The sequence below is a fragment of the Lissotriton vulgaris genome, chromosome 2_1, assembly GCF_964263255.1.
Source record: "Lissotriton vulgaris chromosome 2_1, aLisVul1.2, whole genome shotgun sequence".
NCBI lineage: Eukaryota > Metazoa > Chordata > Amphibia > Caudata > Salamandridae > Lissotriton > Lissotriton vulgaris.
In genome coordinates this window covers 206,905,147-206,921,322 of record NC_141687.1, presented here as the reverse complement: position 1 = coordinate 206,921,322, position 16,176 = coordinate 206,905,147, and the positions used below count along the sequence as shown (strand labels likewise).

The 16,176-nt window shown below is 40.2% G+C and overlaps 1 protein-coding gene across 1 annotated transcript in view; it reads left to right on the top strand.

Moving 5' to 3' along the window:
* LOC147729840 (schlafen family member 13-like) overlaps positions 1 to 15,801 on the top strand; it is a 780,854-nt gene extending 765,053 nt beyond the window's left edge. The window contains exons 5-6 of the mRNA XM_086954038.1: positions 15,324 to 15,697; positions 15,794 to 15,801. Coding sequence (XP_086810164.1) covers positions 15,324 to 15,697; positions 15,794 to 15,801 — 382 coding nt within the window. The remainder of the gene's footprint in view (positions 1 to 15,323; positions 15,698 to 15,793) is intronic.
* Positions 15,802 to 16,176: the final 375 nt, after the last annotated feature.

Below are 16,176 nucleotides of genomic sequence, written 5' to 3'. Positions count from 1 at the left end.
TCAGCTCTCTGTCCTGATTTGTGACCCCGCCTTTCGCCCAAGACAGTGGTAGGGATACACATTTCACGTCACTTTCATGGACCCAGTGCTTCCAGCCTTCTACCTTCACTGCGGTCCTAGGTGCCAGAACCACCTGTGCTGGTTTCGTTCACCTCAGTTCCAAGCTAGACTTGCACTGAATCCCTAGTCTGGGTCTGATGTCCGGGCCCCTCTGGCAATGATTGTAAGGCAGCAGATATCTCTTAGTGAACAGAACAGAAATCTTTAGACACAACATACAAATAATCAATCAAAAGAGGATATTCAATTTCAGAAACGCCCCTATATTATTCTTCTGAAGAACCTCAAAGAAAAAGGAATTTCAAAACAACTATTCTTTTAACAAACTTGGACTTATAAGTCACCATGATACAGATTCTACTTTGTGAACCTTCACTATTGTGCAAAACTGCAGACTCTTCTAAAATTATTTTCCTTGCATAGGAAGAACAATGTTTTGCTCTTATGACCATGCTCTCATATTATAGGTGTAGCGACAAACTCTAAAACTGTGAATGTAGCAGAAATCCATTTTAAATTAATAACTAATAAATTAAGCCTAACCTAATAGGTACATGAATTTTAACATGAAGAACTTGTTTGTGGCAGACAAGAAAATAAGCAAAAGAACATTTTGTTCTTAAGAATGTGTGCTAAGGGCATATGGGCATCTTTCCTAGTATTGTGAACAATATGCATCATGCTTTTCATGATTTGGGCCATGTAATATCATTATGAGGGAAGAAACCTATTCACTAGTTTAGCAAGGGCTGTCAGCTTGATTACATAGACTAACTAATGAGGGACTCGTGATGCCTTTTTGACTTATGTAGTGCTGTAATAACAAACAATAATGATGTTGCCACCTGAAAATTTGTAACAAAAACCACAAACATATAGTTCCCCTTAAAGGTCAAATAAGGGAACATCATTTACAGACAGGAGGGGCAATAACTTGGTGTATTTATTTATTCATTTTGTTGATTCTAACAACTTGTTCAAACAGTATTACTTAATAGCCACTTAGACGTGCACTGGTGAAGTACTTTGTCTCCATTTATTCAAGAGCATATTCACAGCATCCTGTGAAATGAATGACTAAAGTGAGCCCAACCGATTGTCTAATAGCCGTTCCTAGACAGCTTAGACACAACATACAAAAAATCAATCAAAAGAGGATATTCAATTTCAGAAACGCCCCAATATTATTCTTCTGAAGAATCTCAAAGAAAAAGGAATTTCAAAACAACTATTCTTTTAACAAACTTGGACTTATAAGTCATCATGATACAGCTACTACTTTGTTAACCTTCACTATTGTGCAAAACTGTAGACTCCTCTAAAATTATTTTCCTTGCATAAGAAGAACAATGTTTTGCTCTTATGACCATGCTCTCATATTATAGGTGTAGCAACAAACTCTAAAACTGTGAAAGTAACAGAGATCCATTTTACATGAATAACTAATAAATTAAGCATAACATGAATTTTTCAGCAGAACATGTTTGTGGCAGACAAGAAAACAAGCAAAAGAACATTTTGTTCATAAGAATGTGTGCTAAGGGCATATGGGCATCTTTTCTAGTATTGTGAACAATATGCATCATACTTTTCACGATCTGGGCCATGTAATATCATATTGAGGGAAGAAACCTATTCACCAGTTCTAGCAAGGGCTGTCAGCTTGATTACATAGACTAACTAATGAGGGACTTGTGATGCCTCTGCGACTTATGTAGTGCTGTAATTACAAACAATAATGGTGTTGCCAACTGGAAATTTGGAACAAAAACCACCAACATATAGTTCCCCTTAAAGGTCAAATAAGGGTACATCATTTACAGACAGGAGGGGCAATAACTTGGCGTATTTATTTATTCATTTTGTTGATTCTAACAACTTGTTCAAACAGTATTACTTAATAGCCACTTAGACGTGCACTGGTGAGGTGCTATGTCTCTATTTATTCACGAGCATATTCACGGCATCTTGTGAAATGAATGACTAAAGTGAGCCTAACCGATTGTCTAATGGCCGTTCCTAGACAGCTTAGACAGGCGAGAGAGAGAGAGAGAGAGAAACACAGTGTGTTACTTAATTTTGCTTATCCTTAATTTGCCCAGGAGCTAGTCTCCTACCCCCTTTCGACAGTAGGTAACCTAAACAGGTGACCTCCTTTAGACAATACTTTCCTCTTTTGGAGCAGGGCACGGACAGACTTGTAGGAGGTAAATAACTAGGGGAAACCACACCAAGGAGGCCACGTCCAATACTATTGAACTGTACCACCTTGTAAATTGTGGAGTACAAGCACATTGAGCTAATTAGAAAACATTAATCAAATGACCAACTACCAATTCCTTTAGACATTGTACTGTTTAACATGATAGTGCATTAATGCAAACTTTATTTCATTGCCCCTCCTTCTCTCTCTACGCTCTGGCTCCCTCTTTCTTTCAAACCCCTCCTTTGTGGGTATTTAGCTATCAGCCGTGCTGGTTTGCTAAATACAAAACTTGACCTCTGACTCTTAAACCTGTTGTCCCTTGTCTGAGCAAAGTTATCCCCATGTGGCCATCACAATTCAAAGTAACTTATTCGAGAAGCATGACTAAAGGGCATCCCTGCTCCGTGCCCGTTGGCTGATATTTGAAAGGTTGGATGTAACGTTTCCTCTTTATTTTTTTATTCTTGTGCAGTGTATTTTCTAGCACCTAAAAATTGGCTCAAAATTTTAGTTTTCATAATGCGCCCAGAACTATTGTGCATTAAGGTGTGCAATGTAATTCACATGCCCCTAGAGCTACTCTTTTTGTATAAATTTTAATTGCATTTGAGACTGCAGCCATTAGGCCATATTAGAAATCATATTTTAAGTTTGTCACTAAGATAGAATAATATTGTCATTGTTAGAGAAACTAATATTCACCTTTTTAATTTTGATGCACAATATATTTAACAATTTAGATATTGAAATCTTAATGCAAACTTTGCACAGGGTAATTTTCTACATTGCAAAATATTATTGAATTTTAACAATAGTGTTATTAGACATTATAAAGATCATAATTATGCAAACACGATTTTAGTGCAATGACTTTTCATTTTTTTTCCATGTAGTCATTTTTGAATAAGGATCACTAACCCTTTTGTTGTTTCTACATAAGAAAAGCAAGCCTCATTCCTCTCCTCTTGTCTGTAAATGCATTTATTTATGGCACTCACAAAACTTCTTTTGAAACTAAGCACAGAAGCTTTACTGAAACATAGAAAGTTTGTTTCACTCTTTGGAAAGTAGTAATTATTTACCATCAGATCCACAGATGTGCTTCTTAGGAAAGCAACAGGAAAAAAGTCCTTACTTTTATGATTTCTCTTTTATCCAAAATAATAAAGCTGTATTTCTAACTTTCGAAATTAGTAGTCTTTGATGCACTTGCCATTTTGTACTAACTTAAAACCTAGTTGCCACAGTGTTTATTTTTATGTGTGCCTGTCTTATTTATTTAGCCGTATTTTATGACCAGCAGGTGTTAGCGTCTACACTTTTCAGGAGAGAAGGCAGCAGCTGGTGCTGGGAATGAGGCTCCATTCATTCTATTAAAAACCCGGCATTCCAAGCCAGTCAAACTATATCGTTTGCAGTGTGGTAAAAAGAGGATGCTTTTATTTTATCAGCAACCAATTACTCATATAATGTGAATGCCTTTTAATATTTAAAATGATGTATCTAAGGATAGTGCTGTAACATTTTGCACCACTGATAGGCAGTACTAACAAAATGTTGGTCACCTATTTTTAATTTTGTTAAGTCCTGGTTGTGTAAAACACACACATTTGTTTTTCTCAGTGAGGCCTACTTTTTCCTATTGAGTTTGAATTCTAATGTTTTACCATTGTGACAATATAATAATTGAATGTTCACACATCTATACTTTGTTACTGCTTTACTTTTCATAGTAGCGTGCAGCTTCTTAACATATTTTATATAATTCATTCTTTGAAATTTAAAGTGTAATTCTTCCAATCGAATCTGCAGAACACAATGACGACAACAAACCAAATTGAGTTCATTCCAAACATTTTCAAGAAGGGGCCACATACACATAACACACAATGCAGCTTGCTGAGGAAAGCCATCCTTACACAAAGAGCACAGTCACTACTCACTCAAACAAGTACTTCACAAACATTATCACGGGTGTCAATCCACAAACCTCATAGACACTGAAACACAAAATCAACCCACAAATCAACACCGGGATAAAAACAAGAGGCAGCCCACAGTCTGTACTTAAACCAAACCAATTGTAAATCATATTTACAAACAAAAGAGCTCTCAAAAGCAGTCCAGATACTGCACAAAGACAAGTAAACGGCCTAAAAACTGTTCAATATTCAATAAGACAGGCTCTAGCCCCAGACCTTTTTCCAAAATACACCAAATTACCAGTTGGTCCGGCAGAGTGTTCGCAAACACTCTGCGTCTTTACCAAATCCTACTTATTCCAGAAGGCATGCCTATTACAGTGGATCAGGATCCTTTTTGGTATATTTGCTCCACAGTGTACTATACATTATGGAAGAAATACCATATTTAATATACATAAACCTATTAGGTGTCCCTTCTAGGGGAGCCGGGTGACTACTTTCTAGATCCATATTGGTACCTCCAAGACAGCAACATATTCTAAGAAGGCATGCCACAAATATTATAGTAAATATAATAGTATAACTAAAGTAGTACTTATCCCAAATATAATACTTATCCCAAATATATTAAATTAGAAACAAAACATCTCCTCATTACCTGCCTTTGTTTATTGCAATAATAAAACAAACAAAACCAGAATCATGGCCAAGCAAATCCAAAACAAGAGTGTCGCTCCAGCGACCTTACCAAACCAAAGTCTCCAACCTCCACCTGCCAAGCTCTGGGTCAACCTAATGGTCAATTACGCCAAAGGAGATCTCAGTTGTGACGGCCCAACACCTAGAGGCTCTGATCGGGAAAATCGGAAAAACACGTCGGTCTGCAAAGACAAAGGTTCTCCTCGTGCAGGGTGCCTCCTCATTAGATTCCTGTCCTCCGCCAAGACCGCTCCTTCAGATGGCCGTGTCTCCGAAGGGCCCAACGTTGGGGACCAATTTGTGGAAAATTAGCCTTTTTAGGGGCTCACTGGTGCAGGGGTTCACCATTATCTGTTCACAGGTCCTTAGACCAAACAATTGAGATTGGCACAGAAGCTGGAATATCAAATAACACGTTTATTAATCATGAGTGGGACTACCTCAATACAGCACCGTCAGGCACTGTAGGAGGTAGTCCAAGGAATACAGAAACCAAGGGTCTTATATACCCTGTTTACAGCTGAGTAAGCATGGTGACTCAAGAAGGAGGTACAAGCATACACAGGAATAGCTATTGACTAACATGGGCAGGCAAATGTTACTTAGTCAGCAAAATGGGAGGGGAGATAGAACTTCTACCATCAGTCGAAACAGCCTGACAGTTACATTCTAAAACAGGTGCATTATAGCAGCTACAGCTCTTTCTGAGCATACACAGTGCTCTGGCTCAGTACTGAAGGAGTTAACTACAGCTGATGACTGAAGCAAAATAGAAAGGCAAGCAACAGTGAAGGCTGGAGAAGCACATGGCTAGCACATGGCTAACAAAAAAGGATGCCACAACCAAAATGGCTTCAGCTCATGCTAACAGATTATCTGCGATTTCCACACTGTGATATACCAAATGTATGCTAGGAATGTGTAGCCTGGGTTAATGTGCATGGGCCCAAGTGGGACAGAGGGGCATCTTTTATAGACATGTGGGGCAGTGCAGCACAGCGCCAAACTGTGTGAATAGGAAAGTGCAGGGTTTCAATGTGTTTAGGACAGTACAACACATCCCTGTGCTTTCCTTTCTGTTGGTGCACATTCAGCTGGGTACCTTTGTACTATGGTGCAGGGGTGCCTGATTTGGTGTACATCTGCTGTATGTGTCACAGTGCATGCATTTTTTTTAACACAAACTTTATTAAGGTTTTTGGGTTTGAAGGCATGTTATACATTCTGGAATTCTTTTTTTACATTTTGTATAACATAGTATTCATATACATTCATAATTCCATACAATTACAGTATTTTTCAGATTGTCTGTATCAAATATTAGTTTACAGCCAAGTTAGTTATGTACTCACAAACCAATTTTATTGAAACAGTAGACATAGGTGTGTTTTTCAATAACATTTAACCCTCCCTTACTACCCCTCCCTCAATACATCCCGCCCCATTAACAGTCCCCTAAAAACGTTGCTGCCGTAATGAGTCTGAATCGCTGTACAATTGGGAATCAGGCATTATCTATATGGTCATTCAATGTATCACGGGGACCCTCCAACGCCTCCTCTGTTTCTGCTTTAAACTGTTCTATCAGTTGAGCCCAGTCTAGGGAGATCTGCTTCTTCCTCAACCCTCTATATTCCTCGGCCTGAAGTACTTCCCCTTCAGCCCCAGCCCATCGAATAACCTCCTCCCTCCATTTGCCTTCTCGTGGTGCTGTGCGGGATTTTCAGCGCTGAGTGATCACTCTTTTAGCAAGCATCAGGGCTAACCCCGTAAAGCGGCGTTGTAACGTCGCCTTTTTGGGGAGAGGCCTCTATAGTAGCCCAAGGAGAGCTCTCTGTAAGTAGGGAAAGGCTCGGTGTGATCTCCGACCAAAACTTCCCCAATGTAGGATAGGTCCATAACATGTGAATAAAGTCAGCACTATAATGAGAACATCTTGGACAGTCAGAAGAGGCAGTAGGATACATTTTCTGTATTGTCAAAGGAAGTGAGGTAAGCCTTGTGTAATATTAATAGCTGTATTGTTTTTAGTCGGAAATTGCGGGAGCCCCGTCTTTGGTGTTCCAGAACTAGGGCCCGCTCTCTATCTTCCGATTCCCTTACTAGCACCGTTTCCCATTTTTGCAGAAGTGGTAACAGTGGAGTACTGTAGGAAGGTGGATACCTGACTATGGTTATCCCAGATTTTTTGCCTAGTGTTTAGCTGGTTTTCGACTTAGCCTGGGCCCTGATTAGCAGGATCCCAGGCCAACTATCTGCTCTCTCTTCAAAATGGACTCCATGTACCCTAGGTACATACCTAATTGGATATTGGGTCACCTTATGAGCCCCTGTACAGAGTACTATAGGTACCCAGGGCATAGGTGTATCCAAGGCCTACCAGGGCTGCAGCATATCTTTTGCAACCCCTGGCTGACCATCCAAACTGACACAACTGGCTGATCACTCAGCTGGGGCAAGGTTGTGTAATCACCCCTTGCTGAGATATAGTATACCTATGTCTAAACCTATATCTGGACACATATACACCTATAAGTCACTCATATGGCAGGCCTTCACAATCCTGGAGGCAGAGTGCTTGGTTTTATGCGAGATGGGGCTCTAGCATGAGCTGAGCTTGTCTGCAGCTTTCGGAACCAAGTCCTTATAGCTGTTCTAGGATATTGCCATACCATATACTCTTAAGTGCATTATGAACCTCGCGGTTAAATGCCATCTTTGGTTTGGCTTTATCAAAACATGTCGTGTAAGGTGTCATACGCTTTGAAATACTACCCCCTCGCCAGTCCTGGCGACGGGGCAGCATTCCACCCTTCTAGAGGGAGAAGACATGTTACTTTGCTTAAACGCGGTTAAAACTAACCAGAGCCACAGCATCACAAAATGGATGCTGCTGCCACAGACACAAGTCTGGCTTCCTGCTGCTGACCGAAACTCCGGCAGGGGAGGCCTGGACAAAAGGTTTTCTGTCACAGGGAGGTGTTACACCACCCCAGACAGGAGATAGTGGATTGGGGAAGGGAGGGCTGAATGAAACTAGACACTGCCTGGGGCGCACAAGGTGTCCCAGGCAAAGCCCAGTTCAAACCGGTGCTGGGGCACTCCAGCCCTAGCTCTGGCGCGAAACTGGTCAAGGGGAAAGGGGTGTAACCACCCCCTTCCTGGGTCCCACCCATAGGAGGGACCTGGCAGGAGATCCAGCCCCTTGATTTGGAATAAAGGTAGGAGCTGTGCCCATAGACATTAGATTATCCTGACTGAAACTTTGAAACGTAACTCTGGACCCTACGACATCCTACTCGACGTAGAAGATTGAAGAATCTCCCTTGTGGTCAAGGAGTGACCACCCTGCACAAGCAGCCACCATTAGCGCTCAAAGGTTTTCTTTGTTGTTGCTCCCGCCGGAGCTCGAACCACAGAGACCGACAAAAACCGGACTTCCAGACATCCAACAACCTGATCCACAGTCCCAGCAAAGCTAAGACCCGTAAAGGCGACATGAGACGTGGGACCGGCCATCTTGGAAAGCCAGCGAAGTACTTCCTGTGCAGCTCCCGAGGCATCCTCGAAGCTGTGCATTGGGGATTGAGAAGCCCCAGCCCCGAGCAGCTCTTGCACCGAAGACCACCTCTCCACACTCACCGAGTGCTGCGTGGGGCCCTTTTGCATTTTTCCTGCTTGACGCGTTGTCCGGTCAAATTTAAACTGCTGGTCTGGTTGCTCCAGACTGGCCCTTGCTCCCCTGAAAAGGAGCAGCCCATCAGACCTTCCCGGTCTGATCCAGAAGCCATCTTCGATTCCTGCGCGGGTTGCATTTGCCATGGCCTGTTGGCTCCGATTAGAGAACCAACACCGCCGACAGCGAGAGCCTTCGTGGGACAGTTCGCGTCCACCTCCTAGTCGTCCTCGATACTTCCTGGTCCACGTGGCAGCGGAGACAAGCTTCATGACATCACCTGATTGCAACCCGACATCGCTTGGTTCCTTCCTGGTTCCTTCCTGGTCACTGGCTAGTGACTCAGACCCTGTCCCCTCTGCTTTCAGGTACTCTACATCTTCGATCCACCCTTGGATTCAACCGGACTCTTCTCTCCTGGTCGCCTGCAGCATCTTCACCTCCAGGCTCCATAGAACTCCACGACGAAACCTGACGCACTTTGACACCCATGCACCCGCTTCTTGTGGGTGAGGTAACGAGAGTACTCCGGTGCTCCTGTAGTGGTTTACACCTCTAGTGTCCTAATTTTAAGTGGTTAAGTTCTAGTCCAGTCGGAAGACTCCCAAACCTATAACTTTCTAATTTTTACACACCATTGACTTCTATGGTAAACGCGTGTGCCTATAGACACTGCACCCGCATCCTGTGGGCTTCCTATGTCCTAACTGCTGTTAGTCCAGTGTATCCCCAGCGATTCTCAAGGCCCTAGGCCTTACCATTGTTTGTGACGTGGTTCTTATACCACTATTTTAGTATATGGTTTTTGGGGCCACCCGGGCCTATCCATATTTGTGCAACTTTTGTATGCTATATGAAGTTCCTTGTTTAACGCTTGTGCTTCTGTGCTCATAAAGAGTACAGGGGATTATTCTAGTAATAAATACATATATTTTATAATATATAACTTGTGTGGTGTCCTTTCATTTGGTATTAAAAGGATTGCATATGGTAAAACAGCTGGCTTCACATGCCTTCTTGAGTTTAGCCTAAGACTGCTTTTGTCCATGCTACCCCTAGGATAGCTGGTCTATAAGGTTGACTTACAACCAATCACCATAAGGGTCGTTTGGACTGGTGCAAGGTGCTCACTAGAATAGTGATCATCATATACCAGGCCAACTTCTCACAAGTACCCAGATGTGCCCTCTATATAACTATCTAACAAGGTGGCATCCATGTCCCATTATGTGAATGGTCTTCAACAATTGAAAGGTAGGCGGTTCCCTCTGATCCACCAACCAATATCTCAGAATAAATTGTGTAATTGCCGCATGCGTGAGGAATAATGTTTCTGGTACTGCGTTAGTGCTCACAAATTCATTATGGGGCATCCGGTTACCATCCAAATATATGTCACAGATCGTGTCCGTACCGGCCTGTGTCCAACTCCTTAGCGGAGCATTTGACAATATTCCATGTCGGGTGTGTAGGCCACAAAGTGGGATATTTAGGGCATATGAGATAGGTAACTTTGCATATTTTAGTGCCTGCTTCCAATAATGTATTGCAATATGCAGAAAGGGAGGGTCTTGCATCTTGTCGACACCAGGGCATAACAATGCCGGTAGAGTTCCGCGCTGCAAACGTTCAGGAGAATATCCTATTTCAAATAGATTATGGCCAGCTAACCAACATGCTAGCCATTGCAGTTGCCCAACTATGCAATATGCCTTAAAATCAGGAGACCCCATACCGCCTGCGATGCTCGGAAGCTGCATTTTGGCCAAGGCTAGTCTATGCCGATCCGTTCCCCAAAGTAAAGTTGACAATAAGGTATCTAGTGTTTTAAAAATCCATGCCGGGAGGGCAACAGGAAGGTTCACAAAGTGATATAGGAGTCTGGGCAACATGACCATTTTAGACACAGCCAGAACGAGATCTGGGAATGGAGCGAATTAATAGTTTTAACCACATTCCCATCTATAATGTCCGCATTGGTCCTGTAGATGTGTATTCGTAAATATTTGAAGGTTGTGGGTTACAATTTGAACTGCAAAATTGCAAATAGGGTCTATCGTAAGGTTTGTAAAAGGAGTACGCCACTGATTTTGAGGTAGTAAGATATAAACCAGATACTTCACAGAAGTTATGGGTTACTTATTGTTATTCAAATCTTTAAAATACAGCAGCATGTCTTCTGCGTAGAATGATACAGAATGGGTTGTCTCACCTATTGGGATACCGTATGGGACCATACTAATATAAACAACAAGGGCGAGAGGGGGCATCCCTGGTGTGTTCCACAATAGACACGATATGTGGGCGAGGTGGCTGTCCCAGTCTTAGCACGGGCTGTAGGGTTGGTGTAGAGCAATTTTACCCAATTGCAATATTCTGGGGTAAACCAAATTTGGCCAATACGGCCAGCACATAAGGCCAACTCTGGGTATCGAACGCTTGGCGTACATCTAGTGATAAGCATCCTGCTGACACCGCTCATGCTGAGGCTGCTTGTATCAAGGCATGTAGCTTGCGAATATTTAGTGAGGTACTGCGTTTAGGTATGAACCCACATTGATCCGTGTGTATTCATTTGGGAAGTAAGGGGTGTATTCTTGACGCTAACATTTTACGAAGTATTTTGTATTCAGTATTAAGGAATGATAGGGGTCTATAGAATGTGAGATCAGTCGGGCCTTATCAGGTTTCAATAGGGACGTGACTAATGCTTCTCTAATAGTAGGAGGCAGCAAGCTTTCGGCAAGTGAGGTGGTATAAAGTTGCAATAATTTGAGAATCATTGATGCTGCAAATGTTGACTAACATTGAATAGGGAGCCCATCTGAGCCCGGTGTCTTATTACGGGCTAATGCTTTTATCGCCGTACGGATCTCTGCTGTGGTGATCGGGGCTGCCAATTCCTTGGCGTTTGAATCCGAAATAGTGGGGAGTTCCATATCTCCAAGAAAGTGAGCTCCTGTCATGTTTAGGGAGGGAGCAGTATAATCCCAGTACATGCAGTTAATCCAGGAATGTGCCGTATTTTGTAAAAACAGCACATTGCTGCTCTTTTAGTTTGAGTTATGAGAGCTGAGCAATGAGGCTTGCGACGCTGCCCTATGCCAACATGTGATCAAAATGCCCATGAGCCTGCCAGTGATGTCATATTTAAGCATAGAGTAGTCAGGTGGCTACTGTTTGATCTGCAGACAGTGCAGCAGAGCGCTGAGACATAGCTAGCTTGGCTGCACCACATTACATAGTTCCCCCGTTGTCCAGCGTTTGTACTTATCCTGATGCAGTTGGTCATAGTAGGCACTGTCCTGTCCCACTACTACAACCATCGACTCCTCAGAAATTAATGCGGACACCTGCTCCTCCAGGGGATCCAGGTCCTTCTGGTTTGCAATGCTGCCTGTAGATTGGTTGACCGTTTCTGCTTACTTTTGCACTTGGCATCGGATCACTGACAGAATTTCGACCTCATAAATATCGACCTACAAGAATATCGAGTCAACAATATCGAGGGCAAAAATATCGACATCCTATCTACAACATGGTAAGTACAAAAATATCGAAAAAATAATATAGATGTAAAAAATATCGATGTTAAAATTATCGATTTTTTTCTTTTAATATATAAATGTAAAATTAAGTATATAACACTAATAAATAAAACATACATATTTAAAAGTATCTAATGTTTAAAATTAATAAATAATACATATATATTAATAATACATTAAATATATACAGTAAATATACAATATATATGTACTGAACAATAAGTATTAATAATTATTTTACTAATTTATACATTAATGAAATATATTCTAATTTACTAATACATTTACAAACATAAAACAATAACATAAATAAAATGTAAGTAATATAAAAAATAAAATAAACATTTGATATTTTAACAATTAATTATATAAAACGTTGGATAGCGTAAGGGTAAAAATTACTATTCCTACTCCAGAGAGTGCAACAGTAGGGAAAGCGTTTGATAGCGTAGGGATAAAATTACTATTCCCACTCCAGAGAGTGCAACAGTAGGGAAAACTGACCCTGAACCCAAAAAACACCCCTTTACCCAAGAACTAAAAACTGACCCTGAACCCTAAAAATACCCCTTTACCCAAAAAACAAAACTGACCCTGAACCCTAAAAATACCCCTTTACCCAAAAACTGAAAACTGACCCTGAACCCAAAAAATACCCCTTTACCCAAGAACTGAAAACTGACCCTGAACCCTAAAAATACCCCTTTACCCAAAAACTGAAAACTGACCCTGAACCCTAAAAATACCCCTTTACCCAAAAACTGAAAACTGACCCTGAACCCAAAAAATACCCCTTTACCCAAAAACTGAAAACTGACCCTGAACCCTAAAAATACCCCTTTACCCAAGAACTGAAAACTGACCCTGAACCCTAAAAATACCCCTTTACCCAAAAGCTGAAAACTGACCCTGAACCCTAAAAATACCCCTTTACCCAAAAACTGAAAACTGACCCTAAACCCTAAAAATACCCCTTTACCCAAAAACTGAAAACTGACCCTGAACCCTAAAAATACCCCTTTACCCAAGAACTGAAAACTGACCCTGAACCCTAAAAATACCCCTTTACCCAAAAACTGAAAACTGACCCTGAACCCTAAAAATACCCCTTTACCCAAGAACTGAAAACTGACCCTGAACCCTAAAAAAACCCATTTACCCAAAAACCCAAAACTGACCCTGAACACTAAAAATACCCCTTTACCCAAAAACCCAAAACTGACCCTGAACCCTAAAAATACTCCTTTACCCAAAATTAATTAATATTATTTAATTAGCAATTAATTATTAATTAACAATAAAGTAAATATATTAGCACATTAGCTGTAATGAATTTAATTTAATAATTAATATCATTTTTCCCCAATTAATTAACAGTAACTAAAAATTATATATATAAATAAATTACTCTAATTAATGTAATTAACTAATTAATATTATTTAATTACCAATTAATTACTAATTTAAAATATGTACAAAATTATATTAATTAATTAACTAATTAATATTAATTATTTACCAATTAATTATAAATATTTAAAAACATATATTAATTAATTAATTATTATTAAATTACTCCCCACCCTATTCCCCTATAAACCCACATCCCGCTACAGAAAATATATATCAATTAATCAATTAATTTTTTTCCAATTAATCAATATTAATTAGCAATTAATTATAATTAAATAATTAATCCTACTAATTATTAATCAACTTACCATAATTAAATTACTTCCCACCCTATTCCCCTATAAACCCACAACCCGCTACAGAACATATATATCAATTAATACATTAATTAAAATTATTTTCCTATTATTTTCAAATAATTACCAATTAATTATAATTTATTAATAAATCCTACTAATTAATAATCAATTTACCATAATTAAATTACTTCCCACCCTATTCCCCTATAAACCCACAACCCGCTCCGGTACTAAAACATACAATTTTCTTATACATTTATTTATTATTATATAAAATGTATACACATATAATAGTAATTATTTTAAATACATAAATTAAACATATAACACATACATAATAAAAAACTATAAAATAATACAAATATCGATATTAGTGTCATCGAAATTAGTAACATCGATATATATGCTATCGATATTACTAACTTCGATATTACTTACATCGATATTAAGTATTTCGATATTACTTACCTTGGGTCGATATTCTGTCCTACGATATTCTTGCCTTCGATATTATGCTCCTTCGATATTTCAGACTCGATATTATGGTAGGTCGATGTTTCCTACTCGATATTTTGACTGTGTACCCTTGGCATCATGCCAGCGCATCTTACAGCCCATCACTGTCCTCTTGACTTCAGCTACGCCGTTCACTTTGTACACTATGGACTGCCATATGGCCTTTTTAGTCCGCAATGACACTTTGGAACTGATGAAGAGCAGGTGCTTCGTCATCTCCGAGATCAAGATCTCATTCTCCTCCTGACTGAACCTGCATTTCATCTTCCTCTTCCCCTCTGGCTGGCCATCTTGGCCGGTAGTGGGGTTGGGGGGATTTGTTGTCCTGTGCTGTGCTCATTCGTGGCTGCTCCATTCTGTATTCAGGTAAGTTTAACAGTTTTTTCCACCTTAGCAGCATTTTACTGTTTTTTTTCCAGCTAGACGCACAAAAGTGCCGTTAGGCCGGCAAGCATGGATTTTCTTGCCACCAGTTGGCCGAACATCAATTATTGTTAGGCAGTGTGCATTTTTTTATTGACTTGGTGCTTGTGTTAGTGTCATGTTTTTTACAATGCTTATCCGTACTAACTCCTTGTAGAGCCATAATGTGAATAAGACGCTAGCATGGTGTTAGGAATTTTCGTACGGCACCTGTAAATATTTTGACGCTCCGGTGCGTGAAAACAGCGTAGTGCTATTTCTTGTAAATATACCCCTGGGTTTCTTAAGTCGAATACTACTTAAGTTATGATGGTCATCTCCAACAAATAACCGATGCCTCATTCTTTAGTTTTTTGTTTGCAGTTTTTCCTCTTTTCTTGTAACTTGTGTATCACTTTGGGTTTCTTAGTTATTTGCTTTCTCATTTACAAATAGAATAAAAAAGTTGAACAGCCCTGATTGTATTATGATGGTTTATATTATACTGCCTGTCTATACAGTCATCAAATAGTGTAAATTTACAACCTTTTTGTGAACGTTTATTCTTTTTTTTTTTAGATTAACAAACATTTGCCAGTCAGTTACACGGACAACCTTTATGAGAGAAGATTTTTCATCTGTCCAGCATATCATAGTTGATGAAGCTCAGAATTTTCGTCTGGAAGAAGGTGACTGGTATGCAAAAGCTAAGGAACTTTGCAACAGGCCTCAGAATCCCAATGGGCCTGGTGTTCTCTGGATATTTTTGGATTACTTCCAGAAATATCACCCTTATGACAATGGTCTTCCGATGCTTGATAAGCAGTATCCTAGGGAGTGGCTAACCAAAGGGATCTACGTTGTCATGAAGAAAAAGATGGATGCCATTGTTCAAGAAAGTAGCAGGGAATCATCTAGTTTTTTAAAACGTTTGGTAGATGCAGGGGTGCAGGGTGGGGGGTTGGGGGAAGGGATTTTTCGTTTTTTAGTTTCTATGGCCTTTGTTCTCTTCTCTTATCTTTCTTTGTCTTTTTCTTTTTCTGGGTCAGTGCAGTAGGTTTCCTTTGGTATCGATCACTGCTTTTTCATCTGTGCCTCAATTTTCGTGGTGTTCTCTGGGTCTTAGGGCAGGTGACTAGCAGGCGCGAATTGACCGCAATATTCCTTCATATCCTGAACCGTTTGTTTCAGCGCCATTGATTTGACCGATTGCAGTTTACTGTTGACACGTTTACTATTCTGCCTGCCATTTTTCTCTGCTGGGAAATTGTTCGCCACCTGATCCTTCCATCCTATATTATAAAATGAAAACCTTTTATATCCTGTTTTTCTAATTGTGCTGTTCAGTGACCAAGAGTACGTTAGCATGGTGATTCTGCTCCCCGAGGTGCTGCATGTGATTTAAAATTTGTTCTCTGCCAATCTAACTGCT